This window comes from Leiobunum rupestre, chromosome 3 (genome assembly GCF_980474605.1).
Source record: "Leiobunum rupestre chromosome 3, qqLeiRupe1.1.hap1, whole genome shotgun sequence".
Lineage (NCBI taxonomy): Eukaryota > Metazoa > Arthropoda > Arachnida > Opiliones > Sclerosomatidae > Leiobunum > Leiobunum rupestre.
Window position 1 is genome coordinate 48,146,224 of NC_143386.1, and position 16,609 is coordinate 48,162,832.

At 35.5% G+C, this 16,609-nt stretch overlaps 1 protein-coding gene across 5 annotated transcripts in view; it reads right to left on the minus strand.

The window, feature by feature from the left end:
- Positions 1-16,609, minus strand: part of LOC149952427 (neuroligin-4, X-linked-like) — a 206,191-nt gene that overhangs the window by 18,195 nt on the left and 171,387 nt on the right. For all 5 annotated transcript variants that reach the window (XM_090168529.1, XM_090168528.1, XM_090168526.1 and 2 more), the window contains exon 9: positions 3,955-4,073. In XM_090168529.1, coding sequence (XP_090024655.1) covers positions 3,955-4,073 — 119 coding nt within the window. The remainder of the gene's footprint in view (positions 1-3,954; positions 4,074-16,609) is intronic.

Consider the following 16,609-nt stretch of genomic DNA (forward strand, 5'->3'; position numbering starts at 1 on the left):
GGGGGGAAGAGTTAGGGGTACTCACTAATGTTTTTAGTTTCCCCCGTTTTTACCCATAAACCATTTGTTATCAGCCCTTTTTACCTTTCGCGGCCGATAGAAGGCGCCAGGCGCGAACGGCTTTTGGACGAGCGCGCGCGCGGTGTAAATATTTAAGAGGGAGCGCGCGAGCACGTGCGATATGAAAAACGGCTTCCGGCGCGACGCGCTCGAGCGCGCCCGGATCCCGATTCCCTTCCCCCTTTTCGCCTGCCATTTCTCTCGCTTCGCTCGCTCTTAATATTATGACGCTAACTTTACCCCCCTTTTTCTCGCCCGCTGAGCGCGCGCTGTCATCCGCGATTGGCTCTCTGGCGTTGCGTTGTAAGATATCTCTAGGACGGGAATTTATACGGCGATTATACGCGCAGACCCTACCCCCCCCCCATTTCGTTTTATGGCGGCGAAAGATGAGCAACGACCTACAGCATCCTCGCTCTTGAGCTTCCATTTCGGAAATGTTTAAGGTTTCCTCGAGTTCTCCGCCGCGCGCGCTCCGACCTTTTAAGTTTATGTTACTGCGTTTTCAGCGCGTTTTCGAAGCGTTCTGTTTAAATATTATACGCTTGTCTCTATTTACTTTCAGTAACGGTGGCACTTCCTGTATCTTCCATACGTGCAAACTTAAAACGTTAAGTATTAAAGGTTTAGTTGTTTCGTTTATAGCGTGGTTTTAACGTGTTAAAAGGATTTTCGTACTTTTTATTTTTAGAAAGTGTTGGGGGGAAAGTTTGCCTCGTTTGGTGGCGCCACCAACGCCTCTTATTCTAAGTGTATTGTTTGATTTAAATATTAGAAGGGAAATATTTATCGAGAATATATTAAGAATTAAGAGTTATATCTTAAGGTTTGTTTATTCAATGGTGAATACATTAATATTAATGGGTAAATTTCCAGAAATGTTTTCCACGTTCATGCATAAATTAACGTTGTATCGGATACAATGTATTTAAGGGAATCCTAATATATTGTCGGTAATTTTAAGGCGTTGTTGGATAATTTTTAAAAGTTATGGTATTTTCACTAATATCTGTGTGTATATAACGTGGCCCAATAGGTTACTTATTTTGAGTGCTTAGAAAATTGTTTATCAAAGTTAGGCAAACATCATTCATAAAAATTAGTTCTAGGTGATTTAAATTTAGACCTACTTTCTTCAAACACGGACGAAAAACAATTAAGTGACCTTATGAATTGTTATAACTTAATAACAAACTGTAGAAACTTCTTTTTGTTTGTTTTTTTTTAATAATAATCAGCCAGGCTAATACCCAAGGCACCGCCTTAGGCCTAATTCATCAAGCGACTTTTAAAGGCATTAATTCAAGTGGCCGGGTTACAATGCGTTGGAGGGTGGTGGCAAGCCCTTCATGCCACGCCAGCCAACAGCTCCCTACACTAACTATTACCGTTAACATCGACTCGCATTGATGCTTGTTTTATTAGGTATTAAAGGAGTGGGATGTAACAGACCATTAAACAATTTTTATTTCGTTTACTAGTGAAAAAATACCTAATAAAACTATTAAAATTAAAAATATATATATATAGATGACGTTAAATAATTTAAAACGTTGTTGCAATCTTACATTTGGAATACCCTGTACAAATTTAGCGAAATTAATGGAGCATTATATTTTTTTCTGGAAACCTTTTTACAATTTTATGACATTTCGTTCCAGTATATAAATGTGGCCAATAAAAATCGCATAATTGGATAACGGGAGATCTTAAAAATAATATTAGAGAAAATAATAACATCGTAAGTACTTCTAAAAGAAATCCCACCATAGCAACTATAAATAATTATAAACATTTCCGAAATAAATTAAACAATAAGATAAGAAATATTAGGTATAGCTATTTAAAAAAAAAACAATTGGCAGACAATACCAATATTTAAAAAAAAAACCTGGGATACGATAAATAAAATACTAGCTAGAAAAAAAGAGTGGTAGAATTGGTACTACGTTGCACTCGAACGTCTTTCATAATTTCTTCAATTCCCACGCTCAACCTCTTTCCCAGTGTGCGAATATAAGTACTGAAGAACCATATAACCTTGTGAAACGAGTTCCAATTTCTATGGGTTTACTTGACGCGCGAAAATGATATTCTTAAATCTCACCTTTAAACTTAAAACAAATTGCAATAGAACTATTTTAACTCTACTAGCTTCTCTTATCAAACCAAATAACTATAGCCAGATTTCGCTGCTAAATATTCGATAAATGTTTCTATTTACGTTTAAATGGTTTTTGTAAAAAATACGAAACTATCTCGAATAAAAAAACTGTGGAATTCACGATAGCTAGGTTTAATGAAAATAATTTAGAACTACTTGATAAGGGATTTGAAGATCTTAAAAGGCCTTCAATAATAGGCTACTTCATAAATTTTTTTTGATGGGAATAAGAGGAAATAGCTTATCTCGGCTAAGAACAAACTTTACAGGAAGGCATTAACGAAGAATTATCGGATCGTGTTGTGGTAACTTCCGGTATGCCACGGGGCTTAATCCTGTTGCCCCTTTTATTTAGTTTATTTATGAACGATATTATCAGAAGTAAATTAGCCGCAGTTATCAGACTGCTATACTCCCCATGTTGGAGGCGTTTTCCTTATGAAGTAACATTTTTACCTCGAATTTGAAATTTTGCGCGCTCCTAGGCCGAAAAAAACGCGTTTTTGTTTTTATGAAACCATTATTTATATACATAACAATTCCCAAGTGCAGTTTATCACGTCAAAAGACGGGGATGGAAATTAGCTTTTATTTGACTCGATTTTCTCGCCCTCCGATTCTGAGCGCTATTTCAATAACTTCGGTTCATTTACTTCAGATATTTCTTATATCGATAAAGATTATCTATAAAATTTATACGCCAGCTTGAGGGAAATAAAAACTTAAATGTACTATCTCAGATTTTAAATACAAAACTTGACTAAAAACTAATGATCTTTATTTACAAATATATATAAAAGGACTGCTACTTCATGGATTTTAATATCAAAATTTAAATTTAAAATTTTTTGGGATATAATCGTCTACTGGCTAATGAAGGACCACTGTCCGAAAACTCCCAAAAAATTTTAAATTTCAATTTTGATATTAAAATGCTTTTAAAATCCATGAAGTAGCAGTCCTTTTATAAATATTTTTAAATAAACTGTAAAATTACCATGGATCTAAAGATTAACATTAACATTAAAGAACATTAACATAATGGTCTTTAATTAAACCAAGATAAATCGTTTTTCATGGTAATCACTGCTAACGTGATTTCTTACGCTCTAACTAAAATGAACAAGTTGGCAAGCCAAAATATACCTCTCCTCGGAAGAGTTTTTAATTTTCAGTAACCAAGCAAAAAAAATATTAATATAAAAATTAAGTACTTTTTTACAAGATATTTTATGACATTTTGAATATAATTTAGTATTTTAATTGCAAGAAAAAAGCTCTGCTATGCTGAGGAAGCGTAACTTTATCCGTGGTTCTGCGGTAGAGCGCTCACCTGTCGTGGAAGAGGGCTCGGGTTCGAATCCCGGCCGATTAAAAATTTATGCTACACCCAATGACAAAAAGAGGGCGCTTTTGGAAAAACCTTTTCCCTGATTCTAAGAAACTGGGTACGCAGTGCTTACCCTTTGCCCCGAAATTGCGAACGCGTTCGCAGGCAGACAGACCCACCCACCCACAGACAGACAGACAGACAGACACGGTGGTTGTATAACCCCTCCTAGGGTACAAAGTCCCCTCGGAGAGGTAAAAATACATACGTTTAACATTAACTGTGTGATGAAAATAACATAAACATGTGAGCACCAACATTTTACAAATCGGAGGTAAATATCAACCGGCAATATTTGATAGAATCACTTTTTCTGAAATCGTCTGAGTGAAATACTTACCAATGGTCATATACTTCTGGTGCACGTTTTCGTACGGAGGCCAAGTAACCTTATCGAACTTTCCCCTCGGCTTTTCTTGACCCGAAGCGTCACCCTCAACCGTCGGAGAATTGGGATCTCTGCAAAAAAAGGAGTTGAAAGCTTTATTAAGAAAACGCAGACTGCAACGACACACAGCTGACATCGTTAAACAAAAAAATGCAGTTTGCATTATAACTAGAAAAATCTCGTTTTCACATATGGCAAATATCAAGTATGAAATATAAAGTATCAAATATTAAATATCTACTATGAAATATGTTATACCAAAAATAAACTTAAACAAAGGATTCCAAAAACAGTGACACTTCATTCTGAATGTTTCCAAAAACAGTGACACTTCATTCTGAATGTTTCCAAAAATAGTGACATTTCATTCTAAATGTTTCCAAAAATAGCGACACTTCATTCTGAATGTTTCCTAAAATAGCCACACTTCATTCTGAATGTTTCCAAAAATAGTGACATTTCATTCTGAATGTTTCCAAATATAGTGACACTTCATTCTGAATGTTTCCAAATATAGTGAAACTTCATTCTGAATGTTTCCAAAAATAGTGACACTTCATTTTGAATGTTTCCAAAAATAGTGACACTTCATTCTGAATGTTTCCAAAAATAGTAACACTTCATTTTGAATGTTTCCAAAAATAGTGACACTTCATTCTGAATGTTTCCAAAAACAGTGACACTTCATTCTGAATGTTTCCAAAAATAGTGACACTTCATTCTCAATGTTTTCAAAAATAGTGACACTTCATTCGAAATGTTTCCAAAATTACTCTAATTATTGAATCCAGCATTTGACTTTATTGAATTCGGAATGTGTTTGGTTTTCCATAGTTCAGTGTCAATTTACAAAACGAGAAATTTCAATAAGTTAGCTTTGTTGTTTATCTGCCGTGATCAGGCGTTTCACACTGAGATTTTCACTAATCATTAGTGGAAACTTTCCAAATTAGTAAGATAATGACGATACCCATATTTTGGCGTGACAAGAAATTCAATTTTTGATCATTTCAGGCTGATGTAATATACAATGCTCATTAAAGTCAAGCACATTTTGTCCAACAACCTAAGTCAAAAACCAAGCACTTCATATTTACTAACGGCATATATTTCATTGAACTTTTCTAAATTGAATAAATATAATATATTCCATATAATAATAATAAGCTAGCCTAGTACCCCAAGCCGGGTTACAATAACTAGGAGGGTGGTGGTAAGCCCTTTATGCCACACCAGCCAACAGTTCCCTACAATTACTAATGCTCTTAACTTTTGCACGTTTTTATGGAAAGGGAAAACCAAGAACCCTTTAACCAGTGGCGTCGCCAGGGGTTGAAGTTTAGGGGCGCTTAAGCCATAAACCCTGCTGGGATGTCCGTTGGGGGGAGGGAGATGGAGTATCACCCCTAAAGTTTAGTTTTCGACGAACCTTTTTTGGAACAATTAACTCTTTTCAAGAAAAATTCCAAGATTTCGACAAAATTAAGATGGAGTTGGCGCATACCTTGAATCCTCGGTGCGGCCTGTTTTATGTGGTTCTTAATATTTACTTTCACCGGGTAAACCGGCATTACAAAAAAATAATTTCCTTTGGTTTAGAATAGTTGAGAGTTACGAGAGTAGCCAGTAAACATAGAAATAAAGGTATATAACGACACATTTGAAAAAATATAAAGGGCGAAGCGGGATCAGACTTTTGATGGTTTTACTAGAATTTTTCGGAAACTTTAGTAGAAGCAATAGCTTCATTTTAGGAGGCGTTTATAAGAAAATTTAGGTGGCGCTTCTGAAATATTACAGGTGGCTCAAGCGCCTCCTAAAACAGCCTAGCAACGTCACTGCCTTTAACCAGTGTCCAGTGGGGAGATAACTTGCAAACTCAACGCGAAAAAAAAATAGGTTAGGAGTTCCACAATCTGGGATCGAACATGGCTCCTATTGCAGCGAAGCGAAAGTGCTAACCACTAGCTCCCCCACCTGCTTTTTCGTCAGCTATTGACGGATAATTAACAACAAGTTTTCTCCCCACTGGCTATATGAATTTTCCTCCGGGTTCATTGGTTTGTCCTCTCCATAAAACCTTTAAGAGGTTAACGGTAATAGTAAGTGTAGAAAGCTGTTGTGGCATGAAGGATTTGCCACCACCCTCCTACGCAATTTAACAAGACCATCTGAATTAAGAGCATTAGAAGTCGCTAGATGACTTAGGCCGAAGGTGGTGCCTTGGGTATTAGCCTAACTGATTATTATTCATACACTCTTAAAAACGTTGGGTTAAATGATTTTGGTTATTTCATTTTTAACTACTGGAAATTAAACATTTTGCGCATCGTTTCCATGAGTGCCTGAAAGGATTCTTAATTTTGATTCTAAAGGTATAGAATATTTTTAATTTAATTTACTTTTTATAATTTAAATTTTTCCAATATTTAAAATTTTTTTTAATGTTGTGTTGATATTTCAGCGGAAGAACGTAATGAGCTCCCTTGTTTAAAATTATTGCAAATTGCCAAGGCCCTACGATATTCTTTCCAGTGTGATCAAATTTATAAAACCAAATTAATTGTTAATTTAGAACCCAAAATTGAGTCATATATTAACCATATTTTGGGTAACTTATAAATTTAACCCAAAATATCGTTATTAAAATAACCCATTTTGGGTGAAAACGAAAACCACCCAATATTTTGTTTGGTTAAATACTGACCCAACAATGGGTAAAAAAAACAACCCAATTAATTGTTAAATTATAACCCAAAATTAAGTCATATATTAACCATATTTTGGGCTAATGTTCAACCCATATTTGGGTAACTTATAAGTTTAACCCAAAATAGCGTTATGAAAATAACCCGTTTTGGGTGAAAACTAAAACAACCCAATATTTTGTTTGGTTAAATACTGACCCAACAATGGGTAAAAAAAGAACCCAATTTGGGTCAAAAACAACCCAATATTTTTAAGAGTGTAACAGAAACTGATTTAAAATATACACTACTAGATTGTATTGTATAAACAAATCTCCATAGATGAAAGATGACCAATCAATTAATAAAGAACAAGGCTCAGTATCATTTCCCATTTAACACCCTTCAAACGTTATCGCGATAGTCTCGCCATCTATAAGGAGATAATAAAGAAGATGAGGTGTCCGATAAAACAAACAGTCCTCCGACCAGGATTGATTTCTTCTAGTTCTTTGGAATCGAAACACGCGGCTCAAACCGATAGTTAATCCAAGCAATTTTCCAGCCTGCTTGATACCGAACCCTTTTTTTTTCTAATAATGCAATTTAAGCGCACTAGTTCCTTATAGAGGTCTTCCCCGGCAGGCTTTATCGCGGGAAGAACTATACCACTTCGTTTTTCCTCCGTCGGTAATTGGCTTCTAAGTAGAAATGATCGGGATCCAACCAAATCTTAGCTCGTAAGCCATGCCCAGTTACTGAGGAATTAGACAAGAACTCTTTTAGTCTCTCGGTCTTTTTCTAACCCCGTAAAAAAAGCGCGCTGAGTTGGTACATAGCTAGCGGCTAAGCGTGTCGTCTTTAACGTGACGAGTTGTGTTTCGACGGCTTATAGCCTTCTCCGATTTCCTCGTTTTCGATGGTTTGTCCTCAATTCTCAAGGACAATTCGATCGGTGAGAGGTATGTTATTCGGGGATTGATGCCGTATTTGTAGCTTTGAATTATTTGGAGATTACCGTCGTTTAGGATGGTAGAAATATACTATAGATTCTATTTACTTTTAATACCATACTCATATCAAACGAATTTTGCGTAATAATATAATACATGTTAGTTATAGCAGACGAAATGTTGCGTAAGAATATAATAAATTCCAGTCATAGCAGACGAAATGTTGCGTAAGAATATAATAAATTCCAGTCATAGCAGACGAAATGTTTTTTTTATTTGGGATTGTAACGTGTGGGACAAATTCAGTCCGCTCGTCCACCTGATTAATCAGGGCGAGATATATGTAACGGCCACTGGCCAACGGGGGGATAATTGGGGATAGGGTTGGGACACCCGTGGCGGAAGTATGACAACCACCCGTTGGGGGATTAGTGGTCGTCCTCACACGGCCATCCACATACTCTGCCTCCCAGACGCCCAGGATTACAGGGGTACGCCATTACTCCCGGCCGACGAAACGTTGCGTAAGATTGTAATAAATTACAGTCATAACAGACAAAATATTGAATCGATTTGAAAATCTAGAAATCTGCGAGAAAATTAGTTACAAAGTATCGAAATCTGCGTAAATAATTTCAAATTAAAACTAAAATCGTATTTTAAAATCTCAAAATCGTATTTTAAAATCTCAAAATCAGTTTTGAATTTCAAAATCCCGTTACAGGGTCTGCCTGCTCCAAACGTTTTATCTGCACGTTTTATTGTAGGTATTAAGCTCTTTATTAATAATTATAGTATTATTAATTATTAATATTTATTATAATTAAGTCAAATTAGAAACCGTTTCAATTTAAAATATCTATTTGTTCCATTTTATTATTTTATTTATTTCACTTTTTAATTTAATTTAATTTAATTTAATTTATTTTATTTCACTTTTAAATTTATTTTATTTCACTTTTTAATTTATTTTATTTCACTTTTTAATTTATTTTATTTCACTTTTTAATTTATTTTATTTCACTTTTTAATTTATTTTATTTCACTTTTTAATTTATTTTATTTCACTTTTTAATTTATTTTATTTCACTTTTTAATTTATTTTATTTCACTTTTTAATTTATTTTATTTCACTTTTTAATTTATTTTATTTCACTTTTTAATTTATTTTATTTCACTTTTTAATTTATTTTATTTCACTTTTTAATTTATTTTATTTCACTTTTTAATTTATTTTATTTCACTTTTTAATTTATTTTATTTCACTTTTTAATTTATTTTATTTCACTTTTTAATTTATTTTATTTCACTTTTTAATTTATTTTATTTCACTTTTTAATTTATTTTATTTCACTTTTTAATTTATTTTATTTCACTTTTTAATTTATTTTATTTCACTTTTTAATTTATTTTATTTTATTTCACTTTTTAATTTATTTTATTTTATTTCACTTTATTTCACTTTTTAAATTATTTGATTTTATTTCACTTTTTAAATTATTTGATTTTATTTCACTTTTTAATATATTTTATTTTATTTTTTAATTAACTGTGAATTTAAAAGCATTTTTACGTCTAATTATTAATTTTGTTTCGTTTAAAAATGTGGTTCTCACTTAATCTACATCGAAGTCATTTATAAAATTAGTGTGAAATCCTAGTCACGCCCCGTGAAGAACTTGTTTTATTCGCTCCAAAAGAAAATTGGGATAATTTGGTGCTAGCTTCTTCCTTTTTTGCTCTCGGCCTATCTTTCTACGAGGAAACTCTTGAGAGGGTATTATGGCCGCCCTCTCCTAAGAAGTCGCTGATTAGAGCGACGCCTAGTGGTCGGCCACCACCGTGATAAATAAAAACAATGAGCCACTGTCCCTTTCTCATTCTTGAGACGTGCTCTGAACAAAAGGGGGGCTTCTTAAAGAGCGCCCCCCTCACCCGGATTTCAGCTCCAAAACTAAATTACTTTATGCCCTTCTCTCTTAATTAAAGACATTTTGTTTCCACTCTGGTTCGTGATGGTACCTTAGATTTCGAATTAACTTCCGATTAATCACTTATTGTTATTTGGAATATTTTATACCGTAAATCGTCTACCGAAATTGTACAGTGTTTTGTATGTATAAGAACGTTGAACAAAATGCATCGCTTGGGCCGTGATTTAATCGGTTTCAGAATAACTCCGCCCTAAAATACGCGTGCAGCGCGCGCTTGAACTAGAAACGGTTTTAACCTTTAGCGCACGCCGCACGCGGTTTTTTGAGCGGAGTTATTCTGTAACCGATTGAATCATGGCACCAGGCGCTAATTTGATCGTTCAACGTTCTTATACATATATACGTTCTTGGTAGAACTGAGACTAATGAAACATCGATTATGCTGAAGATTAGTAATAGTTAGTGTAGGGAGCTGTTGGCTCGCGTGGCGTGGAGTGCTTGCCACCACCCTCCTACGCATTGTAATAAATAATAAATAAAGTAAACACTAACTATTACCGCTAACATCAACAAGTGTTTATAGAAGGGGAAACCGAAGAGCTCGGGGAAAAAGCCCTTAAGCCAGGGGGAGAGAACTTGCAAACTCAATGCAGAAGGAGCTGTTCCGAGTTTTCACCCAGTGCCATAAGCTGGGATCGAACTCCGTTCCTCTTGCGGCGAGGCGATAATGCTAACCACTACGCCACCTGAAGGAAGGGCTTTAAAAGTCGCTTGATGACTTGAGCCTAAGGTCGTGTCTTGCGTATTATCCTTATTATTATTATTATTTTGGGGTTTTCTGGCTTCTAACAAATAACAGCGTGTGACGCACGCTTGGTGTAATGTGTTGATTGGATCGTTCACCTAGCGTGCGTCGCGCGCCGTTATTAAAAAGAAGCTCAAAAGTTCACTAGTGTTGTGTTCAATATAGTCGGAGTTAATATCTTCAGCATAAATATTTTTTTTTTCAAATCATGAAGAGACCATTTAAAAATGGTATACTAATTAAGTACTAATAATACACTTTAAGAAGGTAAAATACAGAAACTAAATCCAAAAATTGCTAATTCTTGTTCAGGGAGAAGTAATCCACAAGGGGCTATATAATTCAACTTTAAAAAGGATTTCACAATTTGGACTATAAAAACGACGTACGTTTTTCGAAAGTAATTAAACGTAATATCAGAAGTACACCGTCGTAAGTTCTAGACACTTTTTCTGATTTTCGATCTAAAACGCCAAGATATACCACTCTGTCTAATAACTACACTGCTTAAGGATAATTAGTTATAAAAATCAATACATAGTAAAGTATTTTCCAAAATCAGCGGAGCCTGAGAAAACACATGTTTCAAACCAATATCATTATCAGTATGTATGTATTTAAATCTGATAATATTTAAAAGACTAAATTAATTTAAATTGTTTTCGTATTTGCATGTGTATTATCAAGAACGCATTGAAGTAAGTAAGAACTATGAAATTCAAAAATGCGGGTACTTCTCAAACTCAGGGATTTGAGTGTCATTCATATAATTGGGCAAAATGGAGACTTTAAATTATAATGTATTATTATTATTTACTGCTATTATTAAAGAGTAAGTTGCATATACATTTTTGGAATAGAAACTTAACTACTTTATAATTGTTTTGGACATTTGATGGTGGGTTTTCCAAAAATGTAACTCACTTGTGAAATACCGTCGTTAAGTTTATTTAATATTAAAATTAAATTTACGTGCAGCGCTCCACTTCGGATTTTATTCTGAACGATAATTTTATCGCGCCTAGTTTGTGACGTCATGGACTATGGTTCTGTCTGAAATTTTCCCACTGCCTCTGGTAGATTATATAGTCCCTACTATGCTACCAAGATGATTCTTGTAAAATCCTTGCTAGATAATATGGCGATGCAAATTTAGGATAAACGTGAGCGCGTGTTTTTAAAACCATGTAAGCACCCCCGTACAAAATTTAGTAGTAGAATCCCATAATTCTATATGATATTTTTTGGTTGACCGATATTTTTTGGTTTGACCACGGAATCATACTTAGCATCTACATTTTCTATCCAAGTCTAAACTATTATGTTGGGGATAGCGGCCAATGATAAATAACGTGTAGTCATTGACGTCAATCACCACGCTAAAATTCAATTTGTTTTGGGGTTCTACTAATTACTTCTAATTAACTACGAAACGGAAAGCAACGAAACTTTATATTTGGGTATTTTAAACGTGCGCGCTTCTTTTAATAACAAAATTAAGGCTGTAACGAATAATTTACAACTTACTCTTTAATATTTTTATAATTAAAAATTATAGTACTTCAGACTGCGAATGAAAATAATAAAAATGTCTTCCCATTTTTTAAATCTTAAATCAACGTTGGAAAGAAATATCAGATTTTTGCATTTTCCAGATGGCGCTATAGACAGATTTCAGCAGGTGACAAAGTTATCGTCCATAGTTATTAATTACTTCTATGGTCTTATCTATAAACTTCACGAAGAGATTTTATAATTTAGCATACACCCTTTCGTTGTTTAATTTGTGACGGTCAAACACCTTGCGTAAAATTTAGTTTATTTTTTAAATTATTTCATAACGCAATTCCATCAAGAGGGAAATGAAACAGGAATAAGGATGTTTAAAATTATCACAAACTTTGCGTTGGATTCTCGCCTCTGAAAAACTCATTATTCAGCCTGGCGCGCTCAAATTAATTTGTTAAAGGCGTGAATTTTTAGTGAACTTTCTATACTCTTCGCTACCACACTCCCTTGGACTTGGTATAATTATTATTATGACCACGTTTGGACGACGAAGTTGCTGATATTGGTTTTACAGGCTTCGGCCTCAACGAGTTCACATTTTATTACTTTATTAGAGAGGTTAAGCATTTTCGGTGTAGACGTTGCAATGGGAAGGACGAGATACTTCGACACCATTTTCAAGTTAACTCGACGGAATGTGGAAACTTAGGCGTAAGTTCAAATGCTTAACCTCTCTTTTAATACGCGCTAACTTCGCTAAATTAAGAAATTCTATTTTTTTTTCCACTCTGATCAAATCTGTTCGAAATTTGTTTCCGTAGATTTTAGCTTATACGTAATATTTCTAGTTATAATAGAGAGTCATAAAAATAAAGTCAACAATGGTATTTGACATGCTGTCAGAATTTATAGCCCGCTGTACCGGTAAAATCAAGAAACCACACCAGCGGACAGTAGAGAAAGGTTATTCCCTTGGTTGGTATTATTTCCACCAAAGATAGGGGTATTCAACTACCGTTTCTTCGTATACGACCCCAAGCTCTGTCTTTTAAATTCTAGCATTCGAAACCTAAATCTGTGTAGCACAATTGAATTATAAATCCACCCTTTATCATGGCGCAACCTATCGTGCAAAGTCGAAACTAAATCAGAGTGGTAAGACATTTAAAGGGGAATTGTCACCACCCTAAATTTGGTTAAAAGCCATTTAAATAGATAGAGGACGTCCGAAAATGGTTATTCAAAACATTTCATGTTAATATTTCCAGTATTTGATTTATTATTAGCAACCAAATTTCGAGTTTTATCCGCCCGACTCGAGAATCTCAGAACCGCTTGGTTGAACCTACCTGCAGCGCCATCTCGTGAACGAAATATTATTTTCCCCGGTTTTATCGTTTTTCGGTCGTCTTGGCTTTTCAACCGAGTTCTACTCGTAGATTTTAGTTTATCGTGTTTTTAAAATGCCTTACACGCCGCCCTTTCTCAAATTATTACCGCTTCATCCTTTTGGCGCTGCACGTAGGCTCAACCGCGATTTCTGAAATTTTTGGAGCCGTTTGATGTAGGTTGCGGAAAAAGTAGAGTAACTTTTTAAATACTTTTCCAATAACTATAAAATTTCAGGGACATAATCATTAATATATTTTCTATCATTCTGTAAAAAAAACCTCGTAAATTTTGGTTTTGAGAAGAACGATTTAGAAAATTCCAATTTCCCATACTACAGGAAAGTGTTTAGAGATTTTGTTGGGATAATGATATACATTCCATGCAAGATTTTCTACTGCGTTTTAGACTGTGGCGCAACGAGTGAGTAATAACGGAAGCTTGGCATTCCCTGATATGGGTATACTCCCTTTAAGATAAATATAAAAATGAACAAGCTACGGGATTTGTAATTTTTAACTAAATTCGCGATTTTCTTTGGATGAGTTTCTATATCAGGAAGGAAATGAAGAGATTTGGAATTTAAGGATTTTTACCCAAATTTTCTACTGGATTTAGGTTAATGTCTGGGAGGTTATTCTGTAAAAATCAAGAATGACAAAAAAATCTCGATCCGTAAAAAATGGCAATGCGCATGTGAAGAAGGGGCAGATATCGAAATATCAAACTATCAATTGTGTAAGTTCAATTTTAAGAAGTGGCAGTATGTTACGCTATATCCGGTATTTGAGTTAAATCATAAACTAAATGCTTAAACAGACGTAAAATACTTGTTAATTTTTGGTGCCCGAGGCTTAAATTAGCACCATCAACCGTATGTCGAAGCATTTCATTAAAATCACAGACCACCACGATTTTGAATTTTACCAATATACTATCGATAGATGGATATTTCGATAACAGCATCTTCTGCCCACGCGCATTGTCATTTTTGACGGATCATGATCTTTTGGTCATTTTTGATTTTTACAGAGTAGCCTCCCTGGTTCCTCGAGTAAGAGCTACTTTTACGTTCTAAACATTTTATTAGTGACCCTACATTTGACCACAAACCAAAAGGGTCTGCCTACCTTTGGATTCACCATCCACTTATTTAATATTTAACAACGTTTAAATTCGAATACTTCTTTACCGATGAACTCCTGATATGTGTTAGAGTATTCTTTTAATCCTGAAGTCATAGCAAACCAGCTAACACGACAAAAATAAATCAAATTCTCGATACAATCTATATTCCCTTCCAGGAACAAAACCACGTAATACCATTATTTGACCTTCAAAATCGTGGCGCTTAATCCCCGGCTAAGGGCAAACACAACCGCTACGTGTTACTGATACCTAATCCTTTTCCGTCATGGCGGCAAACATTGTAGCCGGGTCCGTTGTAAATATGACCTCAATTTATAATGGCCAACAAATACCGGATACTTTCTTCCTTTAAAACAAAGTTCAAACTTTACCCTCGTCCTTCGGCTTCGAGTACGGAATCAGTTTAAACCGCCACGAAATACCTACCAGGATCATATAGACCCCCCAGTTAATATCCGACCATAGTTATTAGGGAGAAAACAACAACCTACGCTACGTTCCTCTCCAGCCCAAGTTAATCTATTGTATAAAATTGGGATAGTTTTCAGCCATTAGGAGAGTTTTTCTTTGTTCGGGGTGAAGTTTTTCTTTGTTCGCCGGGAATGTGATGTTAGTTTAGCCCCCCGAGAAAGTGAAAGGGAGAAATCCTGAAACAGGTGTCCTTCTATTACGTGACTGCAGCGCCACTAACGGGGATTTTTTCCTTTTTATTGTACGCCTCTATAAATAGAGTGATCCCGTAGCCTCCTTTTCTTCATCGTACGGTGGTTAGAGCGCTAGTATTAAGACTTCTTCCCTCGCCCCAACAGCGCCTATAGATTGACTTTGGAGCCGCTTTGTTTAGGCTCGGTATTTCGACCTCCTATATATCACGTAGGCTACGGGATTGATCGTCGTTACCCGCTAGTTCTATTAAAGACTGGGATTCCTATCACTTCGCGTTCATTTCGCTCTCAGGTGGGTTGTTTATTAAGGATTCTCCGTTACCTGGTAGTGTTAAAGTAAGGCGTTAGTGACGTAGCTTCACTTAGGATTACGTATCAGGTTGGCGGGTAGGTATGTAGTTGGAATTGCTTAGATTCGGCGCTACCATTGAAAAGAAACCCGCGGTTTTGGGGTCCACCCCCCCAAACGGCTGACATTTTCTCCAAATCCCAATGGCCTGGGGATTTCTCTATAGAAAAAGCCCCCCCTCCTATTATCCGACGTCACCTGACAGTGTATGTACGAAGATGGATGCGCTATCGTCAGCCTCCGCTTGACTTACCAGCTAACGTTTGTGTCGGTTATTTTTCTATTTGAAATGTCGTTTTCCATATAGAAAGGAAAAAACTAATTTATAAATAATTTAGCTAAGCCGTATACGGAATATTTTTAATTTTTGTAAAGTGTTTACCGTATTGGTTTTAGTTTAAAGGTAATGCCGACTCGTAAGTAATTTATATTTAAAGGTCCACGACCACGCGTACACGTTATTATATGGTAGCAAAAGTATATAGCATCCATATTAGATATAAATATACCTCTTTCTTTACTGATAGGGGATGTTCGCAAATAACGTAATGGTAATTATAGACCCCCTAAATTTCGTCGCAAATACTCAACCCCTCCCCCTAAATTTCACTACATATAAACCAACGTACCCCGTAAATTTCCCAACGAATACTCAACCCCACCTCCTAAATTTCGTCGAAAATACTCAACCCCTCCCCCTAAATTTCGCAACCAATACTCAACCCCTCCCCACAAATTTCGCAACAAATACTCAACCCCACCGCCTAAATTTCGCAACCAATACTCAACCCCACCCCTAAATTTCGCAACCCATACTCAACCTCACCCCTTAAATTTCGCAACAAATACTCAACCTCACCCCTTAAATTTCGCAACAAATACTCAACCCCACCCCCTAAATTTCGCAACAAATACTCAACCCCACCCTCTAAATTTCGCAATAAATACTCAACCCCACCCCCTAAATTTCGCAATAAATACTCAACCCCACCCCACAAATTTTGCAACAAATACTCAACCCCACCCCAAAATTTTGCAACAAATACTCAACCCCACCCCAAAAATTTTGCAACAAATACTCAATCCCACCCCCTAAATTTCACAACCAATTTTCAAACCCCCCCTCAATTTCGCAACCAATACTCAACCCCACCCCCTAAATTTCGC